The sequence below is a fragment of the Anopheles bellator genome, chromosome 2 (genome assembly GCF_943735745.2).
Source record: "Anopheles bellator chromosome 2, idAnoBellAS_SP24_06.2, whole genome shotgun sequence".
NCBI classification, from domain to species: domain Eukaryota; kingdom Metazoa; phylum Arthropoda; class Insecta; order Diptera; family Culicidae; genus Anopheles; species Anopheles bellator.
The window spans coordinates 13,322,697-13,340,118 of record NC_071286.1 but is presented as its reverse complement, the minus strand read 5'-3'; the positions used below and the strand labels follow the sequence as shown (position 1 = coordinate 13,340,118).

Sequence of the window (17,422 nt, the reverse complement as noted above, 5' to 3'; positions counted from 1 at the left end):
TAACTGTGACCGTTTTTTACCGTTACACTTAAAAGGACAATAGGACACTCACACACATTTCTTCTTTATAGGTTTTATTGACATCTCTTCTTAACGCTCGCTAATCCTTATCACAACTAAAATGGAATACACCAAACACACTCAAATAGTGGGACGAACACTTCATCCACCGCGATAAAAGTTCCCCCACCTGTTGCATCGCAATCGGGGAACCGAGACGAGATCTTTATTGGCAAATTTTGCTTTCCGAACGTCAAATGAAAGGAACACGCGCGCACGCCATCCTTCCACTGGAGATTCGCAATGGAGTCGAATCGTTTGAAACCGTGAGAACCGTATCCGGGTTTGGCGTATCGGCTGGCCCGGTATGGGTCGCGTTTTACGAGCGAAATCCTGCGCTCGAAACGCCCGGCCCAAACCGAGCCCAGCGGAAAATATGTTTCCTATTTTGTGACGAAATCGCAAGCATAAATAAACGCGCAAACGCGTACGCATTTTTATCACCTTTTTGCGTCATTCATTGCGATTGCCGAATCCCACAGGAGAACACCCGGATACGAATGTTATTATACTGACAATTTTTTATTCCTTTCCTTGATTGAACACAGTGCGCCTCCGATGAGTTCCTAAATTCTACCTCAAACAGTTCCGTCGTTCATCTCCTTTCTAGGCCCTTAGTTACACGCATCAAATTAAAAGACAATTTTTGACTGCATTTTCAATAATTCATCAAAATTTTAGATTTGAGTTCAATTTTAGTTCAATAATTCATCGAAATAAACAAAAAAATAATAAGCGAACATTACACATTATGTTCACAGCGGCGCGACCGCTTGCTGGCGCTGGCTCTACTATCATTATGATGACTGGCGCGCGATCGGGAGTGGTCTTAGATTAATTTATACAACTTATTCCAACCACTCCCAAGAGAACTAAAGAAACTAAACATTCCCTTCGGGCAGGCGCGGGGAAAAGGAAAATCTAGAGCCCCAACAAAATAATGATCGAAAAATGCTACGCAGTGAATGAACTGATGCCGAATAAAGCACTAAACAGCTACAGCGGGAAGCAGTGAGTAACGAAAACTATATCCTAAAATGTGTATATATATATCTATATATATCTATACGTAATATGTACATTAAACAAGAGCTCTTCTCGATTTTTGTGTTGCAACCAAATGGAAAAAAATGCCACACCATTGGCAAAAATAAGAAATTCCTAAAAAAAATTAAATAAAAGAAAACCTAAAAAACAAATGCCTTCGAGGGGTGGTCCTAGAGGCACGGCGGCGTCTCCTCAAACGCGCCTCTCTCTGGTGGCAGCAGCAGCACGACGGTCGCGCAACAAAGCGCACTACTTTGGCCTCTGTGGCGTGGTGCCGAATTTTACCGAATGTTGGTAAACAGATTGAGGACGCTCTTGTTTTCCTTCTGCGATCGCGCCTTGCTGAACACGTTCCAGAACCGCAGCGTTTCGTCGCCGGCTCCCGTCACGATCGCTTCACCGTCAGGGCTGAGGGCAAGGTAGAGCACGCGGTACGAGTGCCCGGTCAGTTTGGCCACCTGCGTTAGCGACGGGTACTTCCACACGAGGATCTGGTTCTGCGAGTAGCCGTGCGTGGAGACGAGCTCGGACGAGTGTTTAGACCAGGCCAGGTTGCAAACCTGCGACCCGGTGTCGACGCACTGCATCGGCTGGCCCGTGAGCGTGTTCCAGAAGCGAATGCACCGGTCGGCCGTCCCGCCACCGCTCGCCAGCAGCCCGTGGTGGTGCGGTGACCAGGCGATCGCCTTCACGGCGGCCATGTGCTCCGAGTACGAGTGGACCGGCGACGCGGAATGCTGGTTCCACACGTACAGCCGGTTGTCGTTGCCACCACTCGCCAGATACTGGTTGTCGGGGGACCACTTGAGGCCACACACTTCCTGCCGGTGCCCGACCAGGCGCCGTTCCGGTACCTGCGACGGGGTCCGGGTGTCCCTCTGCAGAATGAGGCGATCTCGAGACCCGCTCGATAGGACATCGCCGTTCCAGGCGAGGGCGCCAACGCGTGCCGAGTGTCCCAGGAGTTTGTTAACCTACAGGAGGAGGAGAAGAGAACCGAAGCGGCACTACATTAGTTACGGTCACCACATATCGAGAGAGAGAGAGAGAGAGAGACCCCCACAAACAGGTGCAAAGTAGGACACCCGCACTTGTGGCCCCTTGTTTTTGCACAGATCTCCCGCCTTTTATTGGCAAAAATCCCAACCCACTCAGCAAGGAAAGTAAAATAAACATGCGTAAAGAACCACGCGTGGCCCGCGGGTTTCGCGTCGATCGCGATAAAAATTCATGTCACGATGACGCGATGCGTGTGCGTAAAGAAGGGGGCCGTTTTTGCAATGTTTGCCAATCTTTTCGGCATAAACTACGCTTTCTAATGCGTGGCCTCCGGTAAGTGCGTAAGGTGGGCGTTTTATTTACGGTTCAAGTGCAATCATCAGTGATGCTAAAAGCGAAATCCTCCGAACCGATCGCCGGCGGAAAGAGGACAAACACGCACGAACGCACTGCTGCTGTGCGGGTTTGCTGAAAGTGTGGAATTCGCCATTCGGTCGCGCTGTCCACCAAGTTGTCTAATTTGGTTTTCACCGAATGGTACCCACCGCCGGTGGGTTGCGAATAATATTTGCGAATTTTTCGCACTTTCGCGAAGTTTAATTTTTTGATCAAACACCCCACAAACTCGCTGGCGGAGAGGTGGTAATTCCTAGGCCCCAGGCCAGACATTTGCGTGATGCATGGTGACAACCCAGGAATGGCCAGCTGCCGGATGGAGAGACTGCAACGTTGTTGCTTTCTCTCCGCCTTTGCAGTCCGACGATGGAGTTGCTGAAGGAATGTTTTAGAAATGACACAGATTGTCTATTCTTTTTATTTCCTAACCCAACCTTGTCACTCGGTGGCGACCCCAAGAGTCGTGCAAAAACACGTCCAAAATGATTAACACATTGGCAAACAGTTATGACGTGCGAGAAAGACAGACGGGGGCGAAAAAAAGACATGAATCACAGAGCCGTTAGTGACCAGTGGCCACTGATATTAAGCATAGCAGCGCGATCCCTGAAGACGGGCCCGTGGGACCCGTGAAGATCTCTTTGCGAAAGCAAACGAACTTTGGCATGCAACAGTAAAGTGCAATAAATATTATTACTCTTTTCTCGCTCTGTTGACTCTCGGTACACCACCCCTCACCGTGTCCATCCAACAGAGGTCATTCATCAGCCCCTGGCCACCCGCCGTTTAGCCGTAACCGTAAGCAAATTCTCTCGAGAAGCTCGAGAAGAACCGGGCGCACGCACAGCGCAAACGGTATCGTCGTCGCGTTTCCCCGCCGTGAAGTGGTTGCGCAAATAAAGATCAATTAAAGATGCGCACGGCGGCAGTTCTTCGAGCTTTAAGGGGACTTCTTGTCAGCATCGCGTGTTCTTGAGAGCGAAAGATGCTACACTAGGGGGCACTCGATCTAATCCATTTGCTATGTCTTGGGCGACACAAGTCAATACTGCAACGGTAGTGGACATGTGCCGACATCTCAAAGGACCCAACGCTTCCGTCCTAATTGTGTTTGCGGACTCTGTGAGTTGCAGGAGCGCCCCGCTCAGATTTTCGTCGAATGTTTCGCGTGCTCTTACCTGTTTGCTAGCGGCCACATCCCAAACCGTGACGTATCCGTGCTGCGTGCCCACCGCCAACTGGTGGCCCCGTTCGCTCCATGAAACGGACGTGATCGTGTTGGAATCGGAGCTCAGATCACACAACCGGGTCACCTACGGAAGAACCGACATTATAAGCAAAGTAACGATGGGATTTTATTCACGGAGCCCACGGAGAGTGGCACGGCACACCTACCTGGCTGGTGCAGGCACTCCAGAGGTAGACGCAGCTGCCGAGCCCGACGGCCAGCACGTTCTGGGCGGACCAGTCGACTAGGTTGAGATAGAAGTCGTCCTGCAGTTCCGGCGCGTCCAGCACCTTGAACGGGATCTTCGATATTTTGCGCGTCGCCTTCCGGGGCGAACGGAGCAGCTTCTGGCTTTTGATGCTCACCGGCGATAGCGAGTACGGGCACTGTTCGTTATAGTCCTGCAAAGGCGACAAAGTGGGGTGTTATTAAGTTGTCCGCCCAACACACTGGTCACAATAAAATCAATTCCAAATCGGTGCATCTCAATCTCACTCTTATCTTGAAGAATCAGTTTTTTTTTCGTCTGCCGGCCAATTTGTCGTCCACCAGACAGCAGTGAAGACGAAGCCCCGACCCATTCGTTACGCAACGCCATTCCCGTTCGCCGGTCTGCGCTGCTGCGCGTGGCAATAAATTCATTTAATGCAAGCCAGCCAGCCAGACATGGATTGATAAGATTGACAATGGTGACCCCGCAAGGGACGAAAAGGCCGCACTCGATGCGATTCCTGCATAATAAGGTTGCAATTGGATTGCGCATATTGCACACGGCGCATTAAGTTGGCCGCCCGACCGCCCGTGCCATCTCCTCCAAGTGGCCGCTCAGTGGCGATGATAACAACCACGGGCGGAGGGCACACACGGTGCTGCTGGCGCGTGTTTTGTTATTCCAATAACCCGCGTCGCGGGTCGGCACAATGATAATGCACACCCGAGCGAGATGTGGCCATTGGGCGCGCCATGGGGATGTGAAATTTACGAGCGCAACTTGCAACAAACGAGCGCGACAGACTAATTCGGATTAAGGTGAGTGAGCATCCGTGTGTCCGTATCCGGTCCCGTCGGGGATGCACCGCATTGGCTCGTTAAACATTGCGAATCTATTTGGAGAGGCCGCCAGCAATTAAGAGGAATTCTTGTGGAGTATAAAATGGTCCGGTAATGCACCCGCGACCAACAACAAATTGGCCACCCGTCGTCGTTCGTTGTGTATATTTCGTCGTAAACCAGATCAAACGAGCTGATAGACCGTTATTATGTTGCCAAAAGTGCAGCCGGCTCGCTACCCGTTGAAATGACGAATAAATGGGCCAATAAACTCGCCGTGCAGCGGAACCACTTCCGGTTTTATCACAACACATCATCACTCGCTGTCCGGCCAGAATTTCACGTCTCATCAATTTTACTTCAGCGGCGGTCAACTGCTGAGATGGTGGTGGACCATGACCAAACCCAACTCAGACAGATCATGAAGGCGAGAGGTTCTCGGTTCCGTTTGTGTACAACATTTTCTTAGAAAAATTAGCTTGACGTGGCCGGCCCGAATATGCTAAGTAAATAGAGTGTCATCATCGCGCCCAAGGTTCTATGACCCCCACTGCATCGGTGGTGGAGTATTTCGCAATTGGATATACGAAGTCCGGAATGTACAGGAAAGAACCGATCGGTCGTCGTCGGCAGGCCAGTGTTCGGGTTACTGTCGATCAGCACAAAATCGAGCTGTGTTTCGTTGCGGAAAAACCCCTTTCGTCACTGACCGGGCGGATGTTTGGGGCTGTGTTGGCCACCCCACCAGTTGCATCATTGGGCGACCTGTGGTTGGCGCTTCATGGGACACCGATTACGATCGCTAAAAAAGGAGCGCAATAGAATCTGTGGGAGGCCATTCTGTTGGTTGGTGGCTTGGCGGAAAAACAAATATGCCACGTGCGGGGAGGGCCAGGCGAGAATTGCACCCCCATTTCTTGAAACCGGCTGTCTCTCGGCAGGTTAAAGTCCAGTTTGACCAGTCCAGTGTTGGGGAGGTGCGCTGTGTTGAGATAAATTAACCTAAATTGGTGCACCTCCAAATGGTCAAAAGAGCCAAAAATCGAGCAGAATACAAAATAGGAAAGCAGCATGTTTAATCCCAACTTCGCTCCAAAGTGCATTACAGGCATTTGGTACCGCATAAATTAAGGACTATAAAATTAAACAGAGTGCCTCCAAATAGAGGCGCCGGACTGGCCATTACTCCTGCAAACATGCCGAGCCACAGCCACCACCAAGGAAGAAGGTTTCGCCAAAGTTCCACCCACCTTAGAACATGCGTGGTCAAAGTTGCGTTCCATGTTCAGCCTTTAGTGCATATGGGGAGCTCCTTTCTTGGGACAAAGCACACACAGCGCGAACGAATTTGGAATGTACACGGCGCGCGCGCGCGCACACACTTTAGATTTAATATGCTGGGGCGACGAAAATGAGGTTTACAGTGCATAAATAATTGGATGACGCCGCGCCCGGTGTCAATGGCCGGCCCGGTCCACGCCCCGGGCGGAGCGTTAAATTTCGTAGTTTTTCGCGCATGAAGGAATATCATTTACCGAGTCCGATCCAAAGGTTCGGTACACGTTCGAACGTGTATAGTAAACTCGGACCGGAGCCGAAATTATTAAGTGAAGGTTCAGAATAATCAATCGCTTCTCTTTCTCTCTCTCTCTCTCTTATTATTATTATTATTGAAGCAGTTTTGAGGAGGAATGTTTGTACACGCCGAATGGCCACTGACGAAAGTGACCGGAAGCAACAAGATCCAGTTATTGACCAGTGCGCGCCCGAAATCATCCTTGCGTCCTCTGTAGCAGTCGCGCACGTGTCAATATTTACCGCGCAATCAGCAATCAATGCACCCGGCCGGCGCAATCGACAGGGAGGTGCACTTATTTGGAGAGCTTTACTTAATTTATAACGTCCGAAATGCAAATTCGCTTATCAACCAGTGAGTGACCCCACATCGGGCTCACAAACGATGGTGGCCCACTTTCTGGTGGGCCTTTTTTTCAATCTCTTCTGGTGGGCCTTCTCAATCTCTTGGCCTCACCGCGAAGCATATTGCACCGCATCACGGGATCGCCCGGCTTCCCGTGCGGTGGCCGGCCCTTCGCGGATGGCCTCATTCTGGCGGGAAGCCGCACACACATCGCACTTATCGCGCCATTTATTTTTATGAGCCGCTCTCGACCGCGAATTGCGCGCCAGAGGTGTGCCTTTCGCGTTGGGCTCGCTCCACTTGCGCTGCACACGCTGCACCGGTGCATTTCTCTAACGGAAGTCAATGCACTCCCGAAGAAATGCAGAGCCCCGTCGCGGCGGCAACACGAAACAGCCGTTAGCTCGGCGGGGCGAGGAAATGGACAGACGGCGTTGTTCCGAATGCATATTTAGCCGAACCACCACCTCGGAGGCAACCCATTGGAGGAGCTTTCAAGTTGCGGTTTGTTGACGGCCATTAACACCCGTCCCTCTCTCTTTCGTGCTGCATTTCGAGGCCCTTATAACAGTAATGCAGCAGGGAAGCTAGTTCTTTTGCCTTCGTTGGCACCGATTTCAGTCGGTGACATATAAAAAATGCCATTTGGGACCGTTTTTTTTTACCCAACTCCAAAGGGTACCACACTACGCCAAATTGATACCAACACTTCGGGTTCGGTCAGGGGGCTGGGTAAAGCTATTAAAAAATGGCACCATTTTCGCGAGGTCTTTTTTAGGACATTAGCGTTGGAGTACCTTGTCGCTAGAGACGGGTACACGCACAGCGACGATTCTCTCTCCGAAGGGATTTCAATACGCCTACCAGCACGGAACAATTTCACCAGCTTTCTGAGTTCCTCTACCTACAACACTCTACGTCTAACAGCGCCACGCCAAGAACCGGACTAAAAATTCCCACGCCGTTGCCCCATTCTTGGGACACTTTTCACACCACCCAAGTCTGAGGCGTTTGCCGCCTTTTCTTATCTAATCTTCGCCCCATTTGTGTAGTCGCCTCTATGATATCTCTCGTGGTCCTGCGATGTGGGGTAGAGCTTGGGCTAAACACCCATCCATTGAAGCATGTCCGAGAAGTCCGGTCCACGAACGGGTCCACAGCCAGGGCTAGAGAGCGAAGAAACCGCAAAAGTAGCGAAACTTGCGGTTTGGCGACTCTGCTGTGGCGTTACTGGAGCGTAAATACTGACGGCAACGCGCACCCAGAAAAGTCTGATCGTGTCGCCGTGATCGCCAACGCGCTTCATCGCCGCCGTTGTGGGTTGTTCTACTTCTCGCCCCAACCCGCTTTTTTATTGTCGAGAATAACCGGACATGGGATCCTCCTGTTTTGGGTGTGTGTTCCAGTAACCTTTCGATGTTGGGCAACACGAGTTCCGTTGGCCGGTTGGCCGGAACCGCGCGCGATCATCGAGTAGTATAAATCGGGAACTTTCCATTTTCTACACAACAGAAATGAATTTTACGGATCCAACAATGATCCTCAACAACGATCCGCCACAATCAGAATGAGTTTCGCGTCTTCTAATTGCCACCGCCGGTAAGCAATGAACCAACCAATTTACGATCGCTTCCCTATCATTTGTTTCGACTCCATCGCTCCATGACTTTGAACGGATTCTCCAATCGAAAGTAGCATCGGTATTGCGAAAACTGATAGCATAATTTTAATTGCTTTTGTAGGTTATGATCCCACCGATCCGAAGTTCCGCCAAAAACACAGGAGCACCAACCACTCGGCAGTCGGCGACTCCGACTGACCTCGACGGCGCGGGGCCGAAAAAGCCCCAGAAAGTGCCCAAACCTCGTTTGGGCGAATTTATCGGCACTTGCGTGGCTGAAAGGCACTGCGCAAGAGAGCTGATGGTGTACCGAGCTGGAGAGGTGTCATAAAGTATCGTAACACCCGCCGACCGAGGGCCCGGCTCAGCTCAGTAACACCCCGAGTGTCGGTCCCCATATATCGCGCACCGATACGGTTGGGCGATTCTCCGGCGTCTCGATTTGAGCCGTGCCGTGGTTGGTTGTTACTCGGACGCAATCGGACAGCAGTGCGCCATAATCACAAAGTGACAGGAGTCAATAAAATAATTAAATTTTGGCCGGTGTGCCACCGATTTCGGAAGGGCCGGGTGACCCCATAAAGGAAGGGATTTTGTGGGCACAGAGATTTGAAGCGAGGATGCCGCCATAAAACCACCGGTGCGCCGCGCGAATGATTTATAAAATGCTGAAAAATATGTTCCCCACGTTTGAAAGCATCCAAAGAAGATGGCTTCCGCAACCGGTCGGCTTATCAGAGAGTTGAGGGTTTTGTTGCAAAATATTGCCAAAACTGCACCCCGACCGACGGGGCGAACCTTATCTTGGGGGGCTGCAATTAAAACGCACAGATTGACGGTACGCCGTGGTTTGTTGACCTGATTAACGGCCTTATCGTTCGAAGGAGCTGGCGCCGCCCAGTTGCAGCCACATGTTAGATGACCCGCAGGGCCCCAAATGTTGGCTCCAGAAGAGGTGCATCGAGCGATGCTGCGCTTATCACTAAACACTGCCCGCTCTGTGGCAGCTTTGCGCAGTTCTTGATTGCTTTTTAACTGCTGATAGGTGTCTGTGGTTTGACGTCGTCGTTGGAACCGATCCGACGTGTCTTCAATTCGATTCCGAGGGGATGCAGTTGACCCCGTCTATGTAACGTCCCCTCACGGTGATTAGAGGAGAAAACCAATTGACTTTTGGTCGCCCCGACGGTGCAGCAGGAAATTGGCGGCCATGAGTATTATCTCATCATGTGCCTTGCGCGATCGTGGCGCTTGTTCAATAACAAATTTATTGTCACCGCGGTGCGCGGCCGGCAACGGACAGCTTGACAAATGGTTCACGCCTCACTTGCGGTGCCGTGTCCACCAGCACCGCACGCACGATCGGCGATCGAAAAGGAAAGTAAGCCCAACAGGATGATCCTCGTCCAATCCAAAAGCCCGCCGCTTAGGAAGTGTAATAACTCTAGAACTGCCAACCAACGCGCCACAAATCAGTGATTAAGGCCGATGAACGATGGGGCCTGACACGGCACGTCCCGGGTCGTAGCGATCGTAAACGAGCGAATTCGCAAGGATCGGAAGTGCGTAACGCGCCCGACCCGGTGGCTCTCGTCATTAGTTCGGCGAGGCCGATTTCGCGAACTTGACGCTTTGCGTCCACCCGAAAGCGGTGCGGTCGGCTTCACGCAATTAATCTTCGCGCAATTAACGGCGCGCCCACCACCGCGAGGAGATGGTGATTGTCGTGTCAAAACAAACTATTAGTGGAAATAAGTGGAAAGAAATATGTGTGTCCCACACATCACATCTACAGTTAGGTTAGCCACCGGTGGCCGCCGGTTAGAAACCGTTTTGTCCGCGTCCTGAGCCTCTCCTGCAGGGTTCAAGTAAGGTGGAACAGGTCCAATTTGTCCAATCCCCGAATCAAACCCGCGCGGTATGTTTACGCACCACAGTGTGCCACATATTTTAGGAGGGTTGCCAGCCAGAGGAGCGGTGGCCCCGCAATGGATGGGCGCCACTTTCGGAATTATTTGCGCCACAGGCACAACAAGCCGGAGCGCCAGTTACGCACCGGCCGGGCGCGCACCCGCTCGCGATCACCGCGTATACACCAATTAATTGTCACGATCGTGCGTGCCGGGGCCCGGGGCTTTTCGTTATCATATTGGAGAGTCCGATTTCTTAATTATCTCCCCCTTGCCGGGGGGCTGCGATTGGGCGATTTTTTGCGAACTTTTTCGCGCGCACCGTTCGTCTCCGATCCGATCCGGCGCGGTGTGGCTGGCTCCTTATCATACGGCCGCCGCCGCCGTTCCGTTCCGCACGCACTTTTTTGGGTGTGCAAAAAAATGGACGCGGAACGGCGGAACGCATTTGGCCCGCAGGGCAGGGCAGGCGGATGAGGTCTCGACTCAATCAAGCAATTAGTGGGCATCGGGGAGCTGGGTGAGGCCGGGGTGAGGGGCACGCGGGACAAAACGAAGCCAGCAACATAAATGAGAACCGTTTACATAGTAATTGCCGTCGATGAGTCTTCGCGGCTCCGGACGCATTCGGTGCGTGCGGTGCTACAGGTCCCATAAGGCAGCGTGGCGCGCGATCCCGTTTCCTTTCCGGAGCGCGTCTCTTCTCCGGCCGCTTCCGTGTGTCGTCCACCCGAATTGTGGCGAATTTAGTGCAACGCGACCTGGAACGGCTAATCGGCGAAAGATATGTGACGGCGGCAGCATTTCGCTACGCATTTTATGGGTTCGATCCGTTTCTCCGTTGTTCGCACAGCCCAATCCGCGCGCCCGGTTCCGGTGCAAGGGGCGGGAAGATTTCGCCAGAGATAAGTATGTTAAGCTCCGGGGGGCCAATTCTTACGCGTTTCGGGTGCGTGTGCGTTACACGATGCGTGCGACCGACGACGCATACATTTCAATTTCGCGAATTCATTTGGCACACTCATTTCGCCCAAATTGTCCCCGTTTCGTCCGTGGGGCGACGATTCGTATGATAATTGCATTAATTACTTTACCACACACAACCGTCCTTTGGAGGAATTGGAAGAAAGTTTTTGCCAAATCGATTTATATAAGCAACATAAAAAAAAACCTGGAGAATCCGCTCGTTTCGCTATTTCCGACGCGAATTTCAACCGGGGATTGGTATCCGCGGATCTCTCAATCGTGATCGAGCAGGGGACGTCGGCGGAACGTCAGCTGCAAACACCCGTGTGTGTTGTGGTTGATGGCCGTGCATTCTCGCCGGAATTAATCGCAGGCTGAATCGTTGACCAGCGTCGTCCGGGGAGCAGTGCTGTGCGAGTCACGCGTCTAGCTTATGCTAATATGTTTAGCATATTGCTTTGGCCGGCCGCTTCGTCGTCGGAGGCCATCCTCTAATGGCAGTGGGAATATGCTCCTTGTGTTGATTTGATGGCATTTCTAGTTGCTTTCCCCAGCGGACAGGCGCAAGATGAATGAGCGCACGGTGGTTAACCGACACACGGTAGCCGATAAGTGGCGTCTCAATCAGAAGGCCGCTTCGTCACGTTATATAGCGCACTTATAGCGCACCGCTCCGTGGGGGTCCCCCCCGCTCCGGAATGATCTTTGGACGGATAAGGATCGCGATCGTGGCTAATATTGTTTCACCGCGTAAAGGGTTACGATCGTTTTGTCGCTTGCCGATGCTGCTTCAACCGTGAATGTCACGCGGTGCGCTGTGTGAGACCAATTTTCGGTTGGCGATTAATATCTATTTTCATTTTCAACACCAGCCCCGCTTGGGAGCTTCTTTTTGCTGCTCGAATCGACCCACCGGGTGTTTGGGACATTAATGCGAACTCTGCTTCCGTAAACGGAACGCCGTTTATGGTCCCCCGAAGGAAGTGGATCCCTTCTAGGAACCACCGATCGGGATTCTTCCTCATTCGCAGCAACGGAACTAAGTATCATTAGAAATTCCGACCATGACTCGACGCGAGCTCCGTAACTCTAACGCGCTGCACGCTGGTGGTAATTGTCAACCTAAAAACAGATACCCAAACGAGGTGTTGTGTTCGGGAACTTACTTCCGATCGTCCGTTTTCGATGAGGTTCAATGCCCTCTAGGAGGCGTTACCACCATCGCAAATGGGGTTTGAACCGGGGGCCGGTGCATTGGATTGACATAAATTAAAGCATCATGGCATCGAACGCTTACCGCACGATGGGGTCACCACACGCACCCGAAAGAGTAAAGGCTAAAAAAGGAAAACGATGCTCTATTAATACCCGCGAAACCATCGTCAGCGGTCCGGGGGGCACCGTCAGCACGGTACGGCTCCGTGACAATTTCAAAGAATATCGATATCTGTTTGCTGAGCAGTGTTACGGAACTGTTTACGCAGCCCCGGTTAACGTGTACAAGGAGTGCCACATGCTGGCGCAAGTGCATGAAGCCCATGTTATCTGCGCGAGGCGGAGCCTTCCGATTCATGAACGGTGGCCTAGAAACGCAGGTGACCAAGGAAAGCGATACGTTACCACAGTGCGCAAACACGGATCTTAGGAACGTGAGTCAGACCTTGGGTGTGTTGCGTATTGTAGCGAGCGCTTATCGCACCGACCGCTCCCTGCAAGGGCTGACATTATGTTGGCTCCGGGGTTCTTGTTCTGGCCACTGTAAACACATTGCGACAGGTTTTCGGGAGGAAGTTGGTTCCGAAATGTGCCACTTTGCCGGAAACGAAGCGAAGCGCGATAGGCATATGGCGCTAAAGCTTTAATGATATCTGGCGGTAGACGGTCGTTAGCATCCATCCGATCGAGCTTCCCATTACTTTCCCATTAGCCACCCAGAGGCCATCACTGAGGGCTCCTGTGTGGCTGATCCATTTCAGAACGTGCCTAGTTCCCAATTCATTCGCCTTGGTGACTTTATCAGGCGACTCTAGCAATCAGCAAACTGCACCCAACCACGGTTGCCAGACGGAATGCAATAAATCCGGTTTCATCACTAGAGCGTGACTGAGAACCGGCCTCGCTTTACGTGAGCCTACCAGCTTTAGGTATAGGGATAAAATAGCAGTCTGTAAGTCGTCGTGATCGGGAGGATCGTGAACGTAGGTTGAGTACTACCGCGCGAGGCTCAGAACGTTCCCGTTTAACATCCTTCGCGATAATTAGTGCTAATAAAAGTACAGGCGATCGTCACGATCGACCGATCCACTGACGGAAGCATCTGAAAGATAGAAAAATTTAAACGCACCTGCTTCGTTGGCGATTGATACTTGAACAATCCGGTCCGGTTGCTGTTCGCCAGGAGACCGCCGGCACCACCGCTGCCCCCGACCACACCATTGGATCCGCCTCCGCCGCCGTTGCCACTTCCTCCACCACCGACACCAGCGCCACTACCGCCACTTCCGCCACCGATCTTATCGTCCGCCACCAGCTTCACGTCGTCGATTCCCGTTCCGAGCAGTTCGTTCTTCAGCAGACAGCTGTAGGCGAGACTGTCGCGTGCGTTTTCGCCACAATCGCGCTGCTTCTTCGACGATTGGGGCGAGTTTTCGTTCGATTTCGAGCTGATCGAGGCAAAGTTGGTCTGCCAGTTGTTGTTTGCACTGGCAACCGAGACAGAGAGAGAGAGAGAGAAAGAGAGAGAGAGAGAGAAGAATCAATTTAGTATCCGCCTGCACTTCGTAGCTGCAAGGCTCCCTCACCGATCACTTACCGACAGGGAATGAAGCGATCGTAGGACGAGGAGGATTCACCGGCACTGAAGAGACTGCGCGCCGTGGGGCTGCGGTGCTTCAGGAAGCGTTTCTCGTACTCGGGGCTAAACATTTTGTGCTGCGCCGTGGGAGATAATTACCACCACCGTCCGGCTGATGCTCTCCGTTGGTGCCGCGAATTCTGCCGCCCACGGATGTGGCCACAATTTGCAACGTTCGCGTCCGGAGCGCGACAAGTGGCAACAAATGGTAACCCCCACGCACGCTCGTTCTATTAAGGCGTAGTTTTTTTTTTTTCGTATGTGTGGTGCTCCTAACGTGGCTCCTGGTGGATTGTTTTACGGGCAATTTGTTCCCCGGCACGGCGTGTGTCGCTCGATGCGCGCTTCCTTTTCGGTGTTCTCAACAGAGAGCAGCTGAGTCAACAGATCCGGTGATCGGCTTTCACCTCGGAAACTGTGGTGGGTGTTGTGTTGGCCAAGTTTGGAACTTGTTATCCTCAACGGCCGCGATCGTTGGCCGCGATTTACTCCGATCGATCACCGATGATGATGACGCTGGTGCACTTTCACGACGGTTTTCGCTAACAAAGTAACCTTTGCCGGCGGCTTTCAGAGCACCGCACGTTTGCTCACTTTGCCGGTACCGATACAAACACATGCACCGAATGTCCGCGAATATATCTGTCGATTTTCGGCCGAATGGTGTGAAAATTTAATATCGCACAAAACACGCACACACCCACAACTTTACACGCTATCAGCAATTTACTTTTCGAGCACTGGGCTCTAAACTGTACCAAAAACGGGAGGTTAATAAAACTAATGGGAAAAAGGTTCTTTTCCGGCGACAGACTCGGCACGTACACTGGGACTATTCCATGCGACCCACAAAGGCAAGAAAACCCCGGTAAGCTCGTCCAATGAGAGGGAAAAATCGACTCAGGATGTGTGGTCGCGCGCGCGCGCACTCGAGAAGATATCGTTTCAACCGTCGACCGAACGGAGCGCGCCTTGACAGCAGAATGAACACCACTGCCGATGACAGTTAGGTTGCTGTGATTGTTCGACGTAGAAAGCCTCAAACAAACGGACGGTCGGATTCACTCACACCACCGCAAAGCCAACAGTTGTACGCAAGGCAACAGAACGAGGAGCGGGTTTTAAATGCCCGATTTGCGGTCTCGCTCTCGCACACGAAGGCGAACGGTGGAATAGTAAATAGTTCTGATGAAAAAGCAACGATAAACGGAACACGCAACAGGGGACAGGGGACAAAAGCAAATGCATTCGCGACCAAATGCACAAACAGACACCGGGGGTAGGCGGACCACTAATGACTCACACGATTATGCACCGCTGGACTCCCCGGTGGCTGGAAGTGATTCGTCCGGGTTCGGAACTAAATAACGGAAATTAGATACTGGCAAGCTGGGCCGGCGACTGGGACGAGAACAAACTTGTTCCATTACCACTCACGTCTCGGTAGGTAATTTCGGTTTAATGATAAGCGCCGTTTATCGCCAGAAACGCATTACTGAGGCGGGGATTGTGGTTATCGTCGGTAGTTCGGGGAGCGCCAAACGATAAGCTTTATCGTCTGTCGGCAAAGGCATTGGAGGGATGATCGGTCGATTGCCACTATCAGACAGTACAGTCATCAATCCATCGCAGGAAACTGTGACTAAAATGGTAGGTTACAACAACAGCATTTTAATGCCTGGGACGACTGAACGGAAGTTGATCAGTTTGACGAGATGTAAACGTACTGTTTAGAAGCCGATTTAGGGCGGTCACCAGCGCGTGTCGTAATCACCAGCCTGTTTCGATCCCCGCTTGCGTCGTGGACGCGTTTTCATCTCCTTTTTTCACGATGCATTTGTTCAAACAGCTGCTACAGTGAGCAGAGTGAGATGGGCAGATAGTGAGCGCCAGCGACGGGAATGAGGTATCGCTCACTCCGGTGGTGAGAATATTATGCACAATTTCACTTCTTTGCAGCACAGATCGTTGCTTGATAATTGCACAGAGCCCGAAACCGTGCGCGTGAGGATCACACTTCTGTTTTCACACCAAGTTTGGTCAGGACACTCAACAATGGGAACACTTTTTACCTTCCCCACAACACTGCGTCACATCAGCAGTCGTACGCCAGTGCAGCAGTGAAAGAAATGGAAATCACGGTCGGAACACACGCTACCGAACGGAACCACAGCCACCGATCGATCGGTGATCGAACGCACTACGTTACCGTCACCGCGGGACACTCGATTCCGCGAATTTTCTCACGAAAACTCGTGAAAATACGTTTTCTCGTTCACCACCGATCCCGTGGTGTGACGTTTCCAAAACCTCTTCTGCACACACGGCGTTGTTCATGAGAACTGTTTGCTGGTGTGAGTGTAGGAGCGCGTCGGGCCATTGAGTGAGTGGGAGCAGGAAAGCAGCACGCAACAACAACAAGCGAACCGCCGGTTGTCTCGTTTACGCCGCTAACCGCCGTTTATGGCAAAGGAAAAAACGCACTGGTTTATGGCATGAATGCTATAAAATACCTTTCGGCGCGTACAGTCGAGACTCGGTTGAAGAGCAAAAAGCGACAAAATGATTTAACGATTCGAAACACAAATATTTGAAGGAACCGAGAAAGGATACTAATTTTTCAGTGTCTCCTCTAATTTTCCTACTGACTTGTTTGCAAAGTTTGGCATTTCAGGTTGAGTACAATCAATTATTTCAATTCGCTGAGGTGGTGCTTTCATTCGCCAACCGAGGTTTGACTGTACCCTAGAAACCGGCAAGTGGTGTCAACTCTTTCACGCTGCAGCGATCCGTGCCCGGATGATTGTTTTCTTTCTCATTCTTTCAAGCGAAAGAAAAGAACGGCAAGCGTTTGTCAGTCGCACTGTCTCGCTCGTTCGAGCTACCTGCGCCTGTTCCTGCTCGCCTATTCGAAAGTCTGAAAGTCGCAGTTCCTGTCGCAGAAAACTTCGGATCCGCCCGGACATCGCGGGCGCCCAAAACAGCATTTTTTTCTTCTATTCCGTGCGGCTGAGAACGAGGGAAACGGGTTTCCACCACGTGGTTGCGGTGTTGTAATTGACGGGGAAAAGGCACGAAAATGGATTCGCCGTGAAAATGGTACGAAAATCTCCCGAAAAAACAAACCAAACTGTCGATATTTAGGAACGTTCTGAAATGATTTCCCAATATGCCGGCATCGAAATGGACGCGGATCCTCTCGTGGCTGTTAGAAACGTGTTTCGGATTATTGAGTAAACACAGCAATGCTTTTTATACCAACATTTTATATTTATTCTTTCTCTCCCTTTCGTTCCAGTGGGTTTAGTAGTTTTTATTCCGTTGGCTGTTTTGGGGACTTTCCCTAATTTTTTCCAGCTCCAGTTTCTTC

General features: G+C 51.6%; 1 protein-coding gene across 2 annotated transcripts; it reads right to left on the bottom strand.

Moving 5' to 3' along the window:
- Positions 1-105: 105 nt before the first annotated feature.
- On the bottom strand, positions 106-15,019 carry LOC131212804 (fizzy-related protein homolog). Of its 2 annotated transcripts, XM_058206828.1 has the most exons (6): positions 14,011-15,019; positions 13,715-13,900; positions 13,543-13,594; positions 3,898-4,131; positions 3,681-3,815; positions 106-2,081 (listed from the first exon to the last, which is right to left on the bottom strand). In XM_058206828.1, exons 1-6 carry the CDS (start codon positions 14,121-14,123, stop codon positions 1,389-1,391), a joined length of 1,413 nt encoding a protein of 470 aa, XP_058062811.1. In that variant the 5' UTR covers positions 14,124-15,019; the 3' UTR covers positions 106-1,388. The 2 variants fall into 2 exon arrangements, with proteins under 2 accessions (XP_058062811.1, XP_058062810.1); XM_058206827.1 differs by having other exon boundaries at positions 13,543-13,900.
- Positions 15,020-17,422: the final 2,403 nt, after the last annotated feature.